Here is a 14867-nt window from a genome sequence, read left to right as displayed (position 1 = left end):
AATTGTATGGGAAATATTAGGCCTCCATTGGGGGGAGTATCCTTTCTTTAGTCCTGTCAAAGTGCTTGATCTGGATCTTGGAAACATTCTTAATGGAGCCGAACCTTGGGTATATATATCTTGCAGTTCTGATGAAGAATCTAGATCAGCGAATACGACATAAAAAAATCTGTCAGCACTAAATTCCTGTGATGAATACTTTGCACAGATACTCACTATTCGCATATGAATAGAATCTAAATAATTTTACAATTGAGCCGAATTAAGATCATTGAATTTGAGAAACATGTATTCAAACAAAGGGACCTCTAGTAGTAGTTACAGAGATTAAAATTCACAGCCATTCCAGAATTGCTGTTTAGTTGCCACGCTCAAAGTAAGACCACTGGCCGGGTTGAGGCTTCTCCTCGAGTTCCTCCCACCTGTAAATGTGTCAGCGTATGTTCAGGCATGGAGTATTTGGAGCCATTTTCACTTACACCTTAGCCTTGGCAAGCTCATCGACAAGCTTGAGCTCTGCCTCGGCAACCTGAATGACCTCTTCGATCAGACCAGCGCCAATCTGTGACTCAACCAGAGAGATCCTGTATGAGAAATTAGCAATATTCAAATATTTCAGATCAAACCATGATACAGGCGCACGTACTGGTCGGCATCAAGAGCAGGCTCGCTCTCCCACTTCATCTCCTCGTTGTAGAAGTCGGACTCGGCCTTCTCGGTGGTCTCGCTGGCCTCGGCCATGATCTTGTGCCATTCGGCCTCTTGTTGCGGGGTGCGGGCGGGACCCTCGGTGGTGGCTGTGAGTTCCTCGCCGTCCCATTCAGCACCACGAGCATCGTCACTTCCATCCTTCTGCTGGGCAGCGGCGTAGGTGAAAGAGCCGTCGGCGCGCTGGACCTTGGCGAACCGCTCGGGCTCGGCTCCCACGGTCTTGCGAACGCGCTCCAACCAGGCGTCAAATCCGGCGGGCTTCTGGGATTCGATAATCTGGAGACGATGGCGGGTCAGTGCCTCGACGGATTGGCGGTAGGCGGAGGATTCGGGGAACGTCTGCAACTTTTGCAGAGTAGTCGAGTAAAGGTAGATCAAGGTCGGACGAGGGCTGGGGTGGGTGAAAAGACCAGTCAGACCGGTAGGAGCGAAAGGCTCCAAGTACCGGGGCTTGACATTGGCCAGTAGCCGGAGTGTAGACCGCATTGTGAATGAATTGTGGTGATATTGAAGTCACACTGGTTAGGGAGGGCGAAGTGTCGAAGTCGGCCCGGAGCGGATTAACCCGATGTTCCACCCAAACGGCAGGGGGAAAGACGCATCTCGCCTTTTTCTTTAACCATCAAAGCCTCACGTCTGGATTGTTCGGGCTGTGTGCAGTTCTGTTTTGTTCTCAGCTCCGGGGCGCTATAGTCGCTAAGTGCTGCCTTCTTGCGACGTGTTGACCAGTGCCCACCTGAGTCGTCTTCGCCCCCCGTTCAATGTGCCACCTGTGACATTTCGCGATCCCGTACTTCGACCAGAGTCCTTCGTTTTTCTCAATCACCTCATACTTTCTTTCAGTCCTGATACTTGACCCACGGTCAACATGAAATCATCTTGGTTGGGCTTGTCCCTCCTCTCACTGTTGGCAGCGCCCGCTTTAGGAGCACCTTCAGATGCTTCTTCGGATCTGGAATCGGGAGACCATGCCTTACTCGTTGCACGAGGCGGTCGCGGACTGGACCCAGAAGAACCCTCGGTCTTCAATGGGGTCGAGGTGCCCCCGCTGACGCAGATCACCCCGGAGAATTTCGAGGAGGTCACCAAAGACGGTCTCTGGTAAGGATGCCCAGCTCATGGATTCATCAGTATTCTGACTGTTATAGGATGATTAAGCATTACTCTCCATCGTGCCCCCATTGTCGGACGGCTGCTCCTATCTACCAGACTCTCTATGAGTACTACTACGTGAGTATCCTCCATGTTGGTTCAATCCGTGGAGATAAACTAATTTGCGGGTAGACCTCGAATCCACTGTTCGTCTCGGCAGCGAAGCCCGATGAATCGAAGTCCTTGAACTCCTTTACTGGCTATTACAACTTCCATTTTGGATCAATGAACTGTCTAGCATACAGTGACTTCTGCTCTAAGCTGAAGGTTGACTACTATCCTGCGTGGGGTTTCTATCAAAATGGCGTTCAGCAGGAGCCTCCAATTGGTGCCAAAAAGATGTCCGATCTGGGCGAGATGATTGAAAAGAAGCTAGAGGCGGTTAAACCTGGGTCTCGGCCTTCGCAAGGCATCGAGCTGCCAAAGATTGGCGCCAGGAGTATGGAAATGACTGCTAAGCCTCTGACCGAGGCTGCAATTGAGGCAGCCAAGGAGAAGGCTGACGAGAAGCAGAGCGTCGCAACCTCTGAATTGGAAGGCGTCAGCCCTCAGGCCGCCAAGGCCAAGATTCAAGGACGGCCCGCTAACCCCCAGGGTCTTTCCATCCCACTTACTGCGGAGAGCTTCCAAAAGCTTGTTACCACCACCCGTGACCCATGGATCATCAAGTTCTACGTCCCATGGTGCCCTCATTGCCAGGCTATGACCCCTAACTGGAACTCGATGGCCAAGGAGATGAAGGATAAGCTCAACGTTGGTGAAGTGAACTGTGAAGTCGAGAAGCGTCTTTGCGAAGATGCCCGAGTGAGTGCCTACCCGACTATCTACTTCTTCCGTGGTGGCGAGAGGGTTGAATACACTGGCCTCCGCGGCCTGGGCGATCTCCTCTCGTATACCAACAAGGCTGTTGGCGTTGGTTCCAGCATCCAGGATGTCGACGCTGCTACATTCAAGGAGCTGGAACAGACCGAGGAAGTTTTGTTTTTGTATCTCTACGACGACGCGACGACCTCCGAGGATTTCGAGGCCATGAACCGTTTGACTCTCAGTCTTGTTGGACACGCTCGCATCGTCAAGACCAACAGTGCTACGCTGTCCGAGCGCTTCAAGATTTCTACTTGGCCTCGTCTTCTGGTGGTCCGTGATGGACGTCCTAACTACTATAACGCTCTCGCCCCGAAGGACATGAGAGACTTCCGCCAAGTCCTCTCATGGATGCAAACTGTGTGGCTGCCCATTGTTCCTGAACTTACTGCATCCAACGCTCGTGAAATCATGGACGGAAAGTTCGTTGTCCTGGGACTCCTCAGCCGTCGTCGTTCTGATGACTTCAAGCAGTCCAAGCGCGAATTGAAGGAGGCTGCTCTTGAGTGGATGGACAAGCAGGTCCAGTTGTTCCGTCTTGAGCGTGCTGAACTTCGTGATGCCAAGCAACTGCGTATTGAAGAAGCCGATGACCGCAACGATCAGCGCGCTCTGCGCGCTGCGAAGAACATGCGTATCACCATCCGCGAGGACGACAAGAAGCCAGTCGCCTTTGCTTGGGTTGATGGCGATTTCTGGGAGCGCTGGCTGCGCACTACCTACGGCATTGATGTGGAGAGCGGTGACCGCGTGATTGTCAACGATCAAGATAACCGCCGTTACTGGGATACCGCTTCGAGTGGAGCCCCCATCATGGCCTCGCGAACCTCCATCCTCGAGACCATTCCTCTCGTCATTGCTTCCCCCACCAAGCTGTCCCCCAAGTCAACCATCGGCACTTTCGAGACCATCTTCTTCTTCGCCCGGTCTCTCCTCAGCAGCCACCCCATCCTCTTCTTCATCATTTTGGGCGCTGTGGTGGCGTTGGCCACCTTCTTTGGACGTGGACGCCTCCGTCGCAACGCCTCTCGCGGCGGCATTATTGGTAATAACAACAATAATGGCGGCTTCTTCCACCTTGACGGCAAGGAGGGTTTTCTGAACGGAGGCTCGACCGGAAAAGTCGATTAATGAGATACATGTACAGTAAGGGTGTTTGGCTGCGCGATTCTTATAATCTTTGTTTCCACTGTATTTGATTGATGCTGGTCTATTTTCATGCACTGCCTGTTCGACCAACTCTGTCTCATTTGAATCTTTTGCATGTCAGATCGTGGGTTTTTGCAGCACATATCTCCTTCCTTATTCTATTCCTTTCCCCCTTTACCCAACCCTGGAGTCCAGGCGTATCAGTTCCTATATTCCAGAAATCGAATCAATAATTGCATTCATCTCAGTCCTATACTTGTACTTGTAGAGCATCACGAAAACAATTATCCTCCCTCTGATTGGCTGTTCGGCTTCAAGTCACGTGCCCACTCGGGCGCTCCCGGTTTTCGTCGAAGTGCCTGCTCTCCCCTCGAGCCATTGTCCCACCAAATCACATCGGTGTCATTCAAAATGGTAAGTGACTGCAGCAAGCACAGACGACAGAAAGACCATCGTCATCTGGAAGTTCTCTACCTGTTCGGCTACGGTCCGGGCAGGAAGTCGCGTTGTGGATATCACAACCGGGCCTCCGGACCGGCGGAATGAGAAGTCAAGATGTCACCTTACAAGGCATCAATTGCTAACAGACATACTATAGTTCGCCACTTCCGCTCGCCGCGCTGCGGCCCAGACTTCCGCCTTCGCTCCCAAGTGAGACTTCCCGATCCTTCCTTGAACCTCGGACGATGGACTTTGAGTGTGCCAGGCAGGGTCAGGCGAGAGAATCCCAGAGCTATTAGATGGCGAAAACATTGATGCAGTCTCTACGGCTCATTGGAATTCATATAATTCTCTCGTTCTCTCAAAGCGGAGCTTTGCGGAGCTGTATAGCGCAGAGTGCAACCCTGTGGACCTTCACAGCAGACTCAAAGGAAGACTGAGGAAGAATTAGAACACCACACTAACCATCAATCTGCAGGTACACCATCCCCCGTCACTACGGTGGCTACACCCTGGGCACCGCCATCAAGACGTGAGACCCCCGACATCCCACCCCAAATGCAAATACTCCGACTCGGACAGTATATACTGATACATCTCCCAGCGGTACCCTTCTCGGTAGCTTCGGTGTCGCCATTGGCACTGGTGCCCTCTTTATCTTCGGCGAGGTCCCCCGTGTGCGCAACGACATCCTCCGCCAGCTTCCCTTCTTCGACACCTACTACGACCGCACTATCCCCGCCGAGGACAACGTAAGTCGAGGCCGATCCTTTGTTTGCGATATTGAGACTGACTGACTCTTTTTTTTCCTGTTTAGCCCTTCTAAATTATCCGCGGATCTATACCTGTTCCCCTTTTTGACCGACATGGCTTGAAACTCTGGACAGGCTAGGGCTGTACTGTGTAGAATAGCGAGGTCTTTCTGTTTTTAATAGCACATAGAAACGGCTGTTTCCAAGTGTCGTATTCCGATACTCCAAGGTTATGTAGTCAAAAGTGTACGACGTACAAGGCTTCTAGATGTCTATGTACCACCCTCAAAAGACCCAATCATATCACTTGAAAGCAGTGAGAACCATACAAACAGAACCTATTCAGGCAAGTCCACGCATAGATAAGGCCATGTTCTATCCCTAACGTCAAAGTCAAGCCTTATCTCGCTTACTCTTATCATGCACTTCAACCCCGTGAGTTTCAACGCCTGCAGTTTCCCCTATAGGCATGGAACCTTCGCCAAGAAAAGTAGCACAGAAGCCCTGAGCCTCGAATGAACACCCTGAACAGCTCCCCCCTGTACGAATCATAGCTCGCGTGCGGAGAACACCAGCTATATCCTTGGACTCCCGGATATCCAAGTCTACAGATCAAACTCGAAGCTAGTATATCTGCATTATTCATTTGATTTCCTTTCATGTCATTCGTCCTTATCGCGGAATACACCGTTCTCGCCTGCTTTCGCCCCCTCTCTGGCGATATAGTCTTTCCACCGCTCTCTTTGGAAGTGTACTTCCGATCGTGCGCGGGGGAAGATGGAAGGAAAACGCCACCCTGCAAGATTGTGTAGATAACATGCTGTGCTAGGTACCCCTGGTCTTCTTCGGATCGAATCGAGTCTTTGTTTATATTATATTATATCCTCCTTCCCTCTGGTCAGGGTTCGGTTTCTTGTTGAACTTGTATCTTGGACTTGGTCCTACCATTTCGATCTACAGTACTTGACTTATACTATCCATTATTCTTCTTGATTGCTGGTTCACCTCTAATATTTCAGATCTCAGATCTTAAATTCTACCCCCGCATTATCTTATTATCATACCGACTACTGGCTACTACTGCCTCGGCCATGGGCGCAAGCATGGAGTCTAAACCCTCCGTCTCTGTCAACAAAGGCGCTGGGTATCGCGATGCTGGACATGAGCAGGTTACCTCTATTCTGCCTGATGGTGATGTGCCATTTACGGATCATGATATGGATGCGGATGAGAGAGTCATTACGGCACTTGGTTATAAGCAGGAGTTCAAGCGCGAGTTCTCGCTGTGGACGACTTTCTGTGTTAGTTTTGCTGTTCTGGGACTGTTGCCTTCTTTTGCGAGTACCCTTTATTATGGTGAGTGCTATATATCTGGTTTCGTGCATCGTTTGATGGAATTTCGACATACTGACATGGATGGATCAAGGTATGGGATATGCCGGAACAGCAGGTATGGTCTGGGGTTGGATAATCGCCATGATCTTCATCCAATGCATTGCAATGTCGATGGCGGAGCTTTGCTCAGCTATGCCTACAAGGTAAGTCACCACCTGAAGGCCAACCGCTTGGGCAGCCAGGGCAAAAGGACGAAGAACTGACCAATCCACCCACAGCGGCGGCCTCTACTACGCAGCAGCAGTCCTTGCACCACCAGGCTACGGCCCCTTTGCAGCCTGGATAACAGGCTGGTCAAACTGGATCGGCCAAATAACAGCAGCCCCATCGGTGAACTACTCGCTAAGCGCAATGATCCTAGCAGCAGTCTCAATTCACAACCCATCCTACACCCCAACAACCTGGCAAACCTTCCTCCTAACAACGCTCATAATGATAGTCCACGCGGGAATAAGCAGCATGCCAACAAAACGCGTCGCGCAATTCAACTCCTGGGGCTCAACCTTCAATTTCCTAGCCCTAATAGCCGTCCTCATCCTCATCCCAGCAAACACCAAAAACGTCCCCAAATTCACCCCCTCCCACGAAGTCTGGTCGCACATCACCAACCTAACAGATTTCCCCGACGGCGTCGCAGTGCTAATGACCTTCGTCGGTGTCATCTGGACAATGTCCGGCTACGACTCGCCCTTCCACCTGAGCGAGGAATGCTCGAACGCGAATATCGCTTCGCCGCGCGCGATTGTGCTGACGTCCGGCGTGGGCGGGCTGTTGGGCTGGTTCCTGCAGCTCGTCGTTGCGTACACGGTTCTGGATGTCGAGGCCGTTATCGATTCCGATCTTGGTCAGCCGTGGGCGTCGTACCTGCTGCAAGTTATGCCGGCCAACACGGCTATGGCTATTCTGGCTTTGACCATTGTTTGTGGATTCAGTATGGGGCAGGGGTGTATGGTTGCTGCATCGAGGGTTACATATGCCTATGCTCGTGACGATTGTTTTCCTTTTTCGAGGTATTGGAAGGTTGTTAATGGGTATACGCAGACGCCTGTAAATGCGGTCATTTTGAATGCTGTGTTGGGGATTTTGATGTGTCTGCTCATTCTGGCCGGGGAGGTTGCTATTGGGGCTTTGTTTTCTATTGGGGCTATTGCGCAATTCTTTGCTTTTGCTGTGCCGATTTGTATTCGGGTTTTCTTCGTGGGCAATCGGTTTAGGAGGGGGCCATGGCATTTGGGTCCGTTTGGGCCTTGGGTTGGTGGTATTGGTGTTTCTTTTGTTTTGCTTATGGTGCCGATATTGTGTTTGCCTAGTGTTACCGGCAGTGATTTGACCCCGGATCTGATGAATTGGACTTGTCTTGTGTGGGGGGCGCCTATGTTGGCTGTTTCGGTCTGGTGGGTTGTTGATGCAAGGAAGTGGTTTACTGGGCCGGTTGTTAATGTTGAGCATGCTATTCATGCGATTGAGCAGGAGCCTGTTGTTAGTGAGGGGATTGAGCCTGTTTCTCTGGAGACGGAGACTAGTGGTCTCCCGCGCAAGTCGGATGATCCTGATAATCCTCTGTGAGGTGGATGTCGGTTATCGGATGAGAGTTAGGACTTGATTTTTGTGCTGCGTTCTTGGTATAATATGTATAACGTTTAAATGGAATTTATCCTTCGGTTCAGGAGTCTAAGCTTTCTTAACGCTTTAATCCCGGTAAGAAGTGACACAAAATGGTTGATAAATGAGCAACACAATATAAGCATCCGCCACCTGCATGTCACAAAGCGCAGGGCCCATAAATATGGATAAATCTGACAGCCGCCACATGGAGAAGACCCAGTGCCCCATCTTGCCTTGATTTTGGGGCTGTGATGACCATGTGGATGGAGGAGTGGGCTTACTCCACCAGTCCCAGCTTGAGATAAGCGTATGCGACTGCATGCAGGTATGCTAGATCCGGATGCAGTATCTAGGGATAAGGATAGCGATTAGCAGGTATCTGTCTATCAAACTAGATGCAAGGTATTAAGTATTGGGCATTGGGTATTTGAGGCAGAATCCGCATTCAGTTAGGGCTAGGCGCAGAAATGCAGTGATCTCGAATAACAGCATATATCACAGCCAAAAAAAAGAAGAAAAAGCAATAATTCAAAGAAGGCCCTGCAGAGTATCTTACACCGCAGAATAGCCAAGGACATGTACATGTACATGTACCGGACACGCTGATCGGGTCTAGCAGTTGTACCAGGTACCTCAACTAGGGCCGAGAACACTTGAGAGCCCAGCAACGCAAGCCCGAAACGACACCTAGTACGCCTCAACCAAGTAGGGACGGACAGCGACGAGATACCGCAATCTAGAAACCCCTTTTCCTCCCTGGAGAGTGACTGCGAACACCACCTCCCACACCACCAGGTACCCTATACAACGTACCTTGCGCTGGGATCCCCGGGGAGAATCCTAAAGATCCACCCCCTGAGACCCCACCGACGCTGGTGGACACTGAACATGGATGCAACGGAGAATAAAAAAAAAGGGTTGGCACAGATATGCTTAATCTGACCCCAGGAGAACATCCACTGTCTCCACCGACGTGTACATGGATATGTTGATGCCCATGTCGATAGTGAGCATTAACTCGACAACATTATATGTAATAGTGAGATACTATATGAAAAATAGCACCATTATCAATGTTCCAAGCCTATAGACACGGCACAGGTCATTATTATCAAAGTCAATTTAGCTCTATTTATTATATATATTGCCCAACCAGATCAGCTAACTCGGCCATGCGAGACAACACGTAACTTGCAACAGCCAAGCACTTACCCCAAGCCACGAGAACTAGAGCGAAAATACCCCAAATCACACCCAAATCACACCCAAATCACACCGGCGTTTACAGAATGTACAGTAAAACCCCGATCGACACTGCCAGGGGTGTCCCAATGCCAACCCCAGCGGTCCCAGTCGCGGTCCCAGTGTCCCAGGAACCGATCGGCACAGAATATACGGAGTACGTCATGAAATCCAGATACCCACGGTTCAATGATCCCGTGCCTGGCAAATTTTCACTTTCCCAAGTAAAAGTGTGAAAATGTACAAGTGTGAAAGTGTCTTGATCCCAGTACCGTGGAATTTACCTAAGGAGGCGAGCCAAAAGAGAAAAACGCCTTGGTGGCTGCAGTCGGAGACCACCCGAGTGCAATTTACAATACCATACCTTCCGAATAGGGTAAGCCATTTTGCCGTTTTCCATTACTTGGCGTATTGGTATGCTATTTCGGCCCGATTTCTGGCTTTTCTTCGGCTCAGGCAGCCACTAAGTTATTTCCATGTCATGTAGACTAGGAATCAGATGCATTGTCGGATGCGAACAGCATACACATACATGGGATAGGTCGGTTCTGAGTAGTTGGTACTTTGTTTCCACGGGTTTCGGGTCTTGGGTGGTGAGATGACCATGGCTTGCATCACATGAGGTAGTATTATACTTATTATAATATTATAATATTGGATTATCGGAATAGAATTTGGTGATTATTCGCATACTTCCGTAGATTCTTAAAGTCTATCCTAACCTATGACGTGGCGTCCGGTTGAGGGATTTGCCTGAGATATAATAATCATATACCAGTCAACAGTGAGGTTGTCAACTACAGGAGTATATATTTATAGTAGATGTCAACATCTCAAGTCTCCATCAACTCCACATACACATGGAGAGAATGTCACTTGACATGTTCTCCAGTCCAAAGTCAATTCGGGAACTGAACTCGCCAATACCACTTCCAACTTACACGTAAGATCTAGAATACCGAGTCTTTGCCTATGAGGTCGGTGGCGGCGTGATCCTTTTGCTGAAGTGGACAAGGGCATATGATTGGCCAACAGGATCCTGAAACTCGGCGATCCGGACTTGGCTTGGGCGGTGTTTCCGGCCTGTGCCGGCGCCTTGTAGACTTCTCTTTCTGTTGGGTAATTTTTGATTCTTTTACGGAGTACAGTTCTACTCTCACGTGAGTTCCTACCAGTTCGGCAGTCGTGGAGTCGGGATCTCCGCGGGTTCGAGGTATTATTTACTATTGTACTCTGTATGGATTAGCCTGACTACAGCCCAACAAGTACTTTTGTAGACAGTTAGTTTTACTAGACCCGAATCCATCGGCAGGGTTTTCTCAAGCCAAGCTTTCCATCCAAAAGAAAAGAAAAGAAAAGGCCGATCCGATGCTTGGTCATGCAGGAGACTAGACCTCGGTCTCATCCATGGATTATATGTACACTAACCGTATATTCCTTATAAACAGTAGTATAAGCAGAGAACAATACCTTGTACCTGAATCAATTAACCCCCTGATTTTCTTGAAAAGAACTCCGCAAAGCCTCACCGTACTTTGCAAACCCTTCCCTTTCGGGGGATGAGTGGAGACCGCCAACATCCGGCGTTGATGCCGAGTGCCCTAATTCTGTCGCAGTCCTAACGACCTGCCAGATTGAACACACCGCATTGAATTGATTAGTTGAGTCGGAGCTAAGGGTAAGCCACGAATATAACGCTTTTCCGGATTGTAGGGGAAATGGGAATAAAAATGAAATGGAAAGGTCTATGCAGGTACTCAATACACACACATACACATACCGAGGTGAGACAATGTGGAAGGTTAAGCGAGAGCCTGTTACGTGTGGAATTGGGTCATTCCCTATTTTCAGTTCATTCACTTCATACAGAATCCCAAGGAGTGCATACAACCCTCAAAGAACACTGATATAGTCTGATTTCTGCAGAACCCTGGTCGAAGCCTTCCAGGTCCACAATCGAAGCGGGAGAAGCTCTTGCGAAGGGGTGGAGAAGGAGGGGCAGGGATATTGGGTCCGGAATACAGATCTCGTCCGTTTCCACGTACTATACTAGACTACGCTACAATATGGATTACACTTTTATCAATCTACGAATGCGTTCACGTTATAAGTTAGCCCCTATTCTCCTGTTTCCTCTCCTATTTGAGTCTGAAACTTTCTCGGGATGCTTATTAAACCTGCTTCCATCAGGGGTTGCACCCCCTGAATTCGGAAACATTCCTGCCGTCTCTAGGCAGAAATCGGAGATGGATTAGACTCTCAAGCTTACGAGTCTAGGAACGGAATCAGGGCGGCTACGGCGCTCCGATAAAGTACTATACCTACACCTGTGTGTACGTCTGTACATATGTACAACTTCACAGGGGTACGTAAAGGGCAACTATGCATGGTCGTTACTACTTCGACTCGACACTACGCCCGGTCGGACATCCCCCCCAACCATAATGATTGATAAGTCGGGGCCGGAGAACCATCCCCTCTGCATGCAATAGACTCTCTGCAGCCGGGAAGCATGATGCAGTCCTATTCCGGAGCTCTAACCCTTCCAAGGTTCTCTCGGACCTCGGAATGACGTGCTGGGAGATCAATGCAGATGATCTAGACATGACTGTTATCTCTTCAGCTGTACATCTCAGATCTCAACTTGCGGGGCTGTCAGCCACTGCGGAGCCATAAACAAAGAAGAGCCAGGGTGATAATCCACTGGAGCTCCATGAGATCTTCATACAGTACATTGTATATGTGGACATGGAGATGGGGGATGGAATGGAAGGCCGTGATCGGAGCAATGAGCCGGTGTTTGAGTTTCCATAGAGAACAGAATCAAAATAGAATAGTCAGAATAGTACAGTTACAGAATGGAATAGCATAGTTTGTGTCTGCTTGCGAGTACCGCGATCGGCCATTCCCAAAACGGCAGCCATGTAATTTTCGTAATACCGTACAGTCTCAATATTTGGCTCGTCGCCTCTTGCCTCCCCGAGGAACGATCGTCTTTTTTCGTCTTTTTCGTTCTTTTTTTTTTTTATTACCCGGTCTTCCGCCTGAGAATTCTCTTTCCCCCCAATTCTCAATTCTCAATTCTCATTCAATTCTCCGACTTGATACACCTTTTCTTGCTTCTCTTTCTTTCTTTCTCATATCTCACTGTTCAATCGATTGACGCGAAGCAGATCTCGGACTAGTTGTTTTTTCCTGCAGACCCACTTGCACGCCCGCTTCTTCGGTGGATACAGAACCATCGACGCTGACAACGTGCGGATAAATCACACTTCTCTGCCGTGGGGACATCTTCTTCAATTAAGCATTCTTCTTCTTTTATTCTCTCTTCTTCATCCTGTGGAGTCCGAGTTTCAGAACCGCCTCGTCCCGTGATCCGTGATCTGTGAAGTCGTTCCGCCTCCGGGGAAAATTTCGTCAAACAAGGAGCTGCGCTTCGAGCCAAAAAAAAAAATTGAGATTGCAGATTTTGGAGTTCGATGATTCAGTTACCGTGAACAACTTCTTCTCTTGATCTCTCTCTCTCTCTATATACAATGGATCCCAGATCTCACCCTTCCCGTCCTCCCTCCACCAGCCTGCCTCCAGGCTCCACGCCTATGTCCTCGACTCCCATCTCGAGCATGCACATGCCACAATACTCGATGCAGCCGCAGTACCCGGTCTCGCAGCCGCATACACTGCCTCCTCTGCAGCCGCATCACCCTCAGTCGCCCGCGCCGCACCATTACATGGGCCAGCCGTACCGCCCGGATCTGTCGCGGTATCCCGCTTCAACTCACGATGTCTACGGGGCTTCCACGGCCCCTATGATGCCGCACACGACTGTCGGTAGCCTTCCGCCATCGTCTATGTTGAACCTTCCTAACCCTCAAACACAGGCGCACCAGCAGTACCCCCCACCTCCCCCGAGCGTGCTCCCGCCCGCATCCACCGCTCAGAGCTACCCCCAGCCGATCGCCCCTGCTCCCCCACGCGACCGTCGCCCTGACTTCAATGGTCTCCCCTCCGGTGCTTTCAGCTATTCCGATGGTAAGGGTTGGGGAATGACCCCTGATGTGAATAGCGCGAACGGCTCTCCCTACGCCAAGGAACAGCCACGCACGCAGGTCGTGGGCTCTCAGGGCCGCCGTGGCATCCTGCCCAGTGTCCCGGGCCGCGCGACTCCTGTGCCCAACGGTGTCAATGGCACCGCGAAGAGCACCACCATCCCCGCCAAGGACGCCGACGGAAAATTCCCCTGCCCGCACTGTAATAAGACTTACCTCCACGCGAAGCACCTGAAGCGCCATCTCTTGAGACGTGAGTTGAGGACGATATGGAGTAAATTGGCATTGACTAACGCGCCACAGACACCGGTGATCGCCCCTACATGTGTGTTCTTTGCAAGGACACCTTCTCTCGCAGTGACATCTTGAAGCGTCACTTCCAAAAGTGCTCGATTCGTCGCGGTAACCCGACTGGTGCTACTCACCTGTCGCACCCCCAGGCCCATCTGAAGCGGTCTCAGCAGCAAGCAGCTGCGGCTGCCGCGGCCAACCCTCCCAAGCCGCTCCAGGATGAAGTCAGTAATACTGTCCCCCACTCCAATGGTGTCATGGGTGCGCATTTCGATGGGGCCGTGAATGGCAATGGAATGGCCGCTGGTCGTCCCGCCTACGCGGATCAGCAGCCCCTTGGCTTCACGATGCAGTCTGTCAACGGCATGAACCGTGGTCCCGGTGACGACGCGTTCTCCGCTGGCCAGGCGCAAGCGCGAGCCTCGTGGATGGCTGCACCCAAACAGAATCCGTACCTCATGCAGCCCGGTGTAGATGCCCATGGCCAGCAGCTGACGGTTGATCGTCCCCTTGAACAGGTAAAGCCCCTGGTCCTTCCTGACCACAAACCGGTGATGCCCGGTCCCCCTTCACATCACGCCGGTGTTGACTGGAATTCGATGTTTCAGCACGGCGCCTCAGATGGCTACATCAACCCCGTTTTTCCCCACTCCATGGCCGCAGGCCAGGAGTCCATCCACGCTCCCGTCGACCACGACCGCAAGTACTACCCTGCCACCACTGCCCCGGAGAGCGGCATGAACGGCCTGTACCTTGCCTCGACCACCATGGGTGGTGACGGTTAGTCAATCCCTTGTATCTTTCGATATACATGCTGACCATATCAGGTACCGTGCAGCCCGCGAGACAGTAGACAGTGAATTCGATCAGAACGCAAGATGAGACAAGAGATTGAAAAAGCGTCTGACGAATCAAGAGAAAACCACTCTTTTTCCGCAACGCCGGGGGTAGGACTTCTGCTCTCCACCCTCTCAATCAACCCGTCCATACACTGCATTCTGCTGGTGCAAATTCACAGGTCGCGATTCTCTATCCTCAATTCCGCAACGACAGTCCCTTGATCCGAACCGCCCTCGACATCCGGCCCTCGAAGCTCGCAGCGGCGTTCCGTGCCCCGGCGTCCCTATTCGTCCGGTTTTGTTTTTTGTATCGTGTGTCCTTGATGGCCCTCACCTCATTTTTCATTTTTCTCTATTCATTCTACTCTACATTCGAT

The 14867-nt window shown here is 50.7% G+C and overlaps 5 protein-coding genes across 5 annotated transcripts; 4 read left to right on the top strand and 1 right to left on the bottom strand.

Annotated features, from left to right (window-relative positions):
- Positions 1-358: 358 nt before the first annotated feature.
- Positions 359-1197, bottom strand: N7508_000382 (complex I NDUFA5 subunit family protein; the record flags this gene model as incomplete). The annotated part of the gene is made up of 3 exons (XM_058458467.1): positions 359-422; positions 480-584; positions 647-1197. 3 exons carry the CDS (start codon positions 1195-1197, stop codon positions 359-361), a joined length of 720 nt encoding a protein of 239 aa, XP_058324689.1.
- Positions 1198-1579: 382 nt separating this feature from the next.
- On the top strand, positions 1580-3858 carry N7508_000381 (putative disulfide isomerase; the record flags this gene model as incomplete). Its single annotated transcript, XM_058458466.1, has 3 exons — positions 1580-1812; positions 1860-1941; positions 1996-3858. The coding sequence occupies 3 exons, from the start codon at positions 1580-1582 to the stop codon at positions 3856-3858; spliced, it is 2178 nt and encodes a 725-aa protein (XP_058324688.1).
- A 429-nt stretch (positions 3859-4287) lies between these two features.
- On the top strand, positions 4288-5143 carry N7508_000380 (cytochrome b-c1 complex subunit 10; the record flags this gene model as incomplete). Its single annotated transcript, XM_058458465.1, has 5 exons — positions 4288-4290; positions 4475-4527; positions 4796-4849; positions 4922-5069; positions 5135-5143. 5 exons carry the CDS (start codon positions 4288-4290, stop codon positions 5141-5143), a joined length of 267 nt encoding a protein of 88 aa, XP_058324687.1.
- Positions 5144-6160: 1017 nt separating this feature from the next.
- On the top strand, positions 6161-8030 carry N7508_000379 (amino acid permease; the record flags this gene model as incomplete). Its single annotated transcript, XM_058458464.1, has 3 exons — positions 6161-6425; positions 6496-6607; positions 6683-8030. The coding sequence occupies 3 exons, from the start codon at positions 6161-6163 to the stop codon at positions 8028-8030; spliced, it is 1725 nt and encodes a 574-aa protein (XP_058324686.1).
- A 4817-nt stretch (positions 8031-12847) lies between these two features.
- N7508_000378 (C2H2-type zinc finger protein) lies at positions 12848-14504 on the top strand (the record flags this gene model as incomplete). Its single annotated transcript, XM_058458463.1, has 3 exons — positions 12848-13613; positions 13664-14431; positions 14479-14504. 3 exons carry the CDS (start codon positions 12848-12850, stop codon positions 14502-14504), a joined length of 1560 nt encoding a protein of 519 aa, XP_058324685.1.
- Between the last annotated feature and the right edge of the window lie 363 nt (positions 14505-14867).

Source organism: Penicillium antarcticum (genome assembly GCF_028974205.1).
Source record: "Penicillium antarcticum strain IBT 31339 chromosome Unknown utg000001l_segment0_segment0, whole genome shotgun sequence".
Lineage (NCBI taxonomy): Eukaryota > Fungi > Ascomycota > Eurotiomycetes > Eurotiales > Aspergillaceae > Penicillium > Penicillium antarcticum.
Note: the sequence above shows the minus strand (reverse complement) of the source record. Positions and strands in the feature narration are given on the sequence as shown.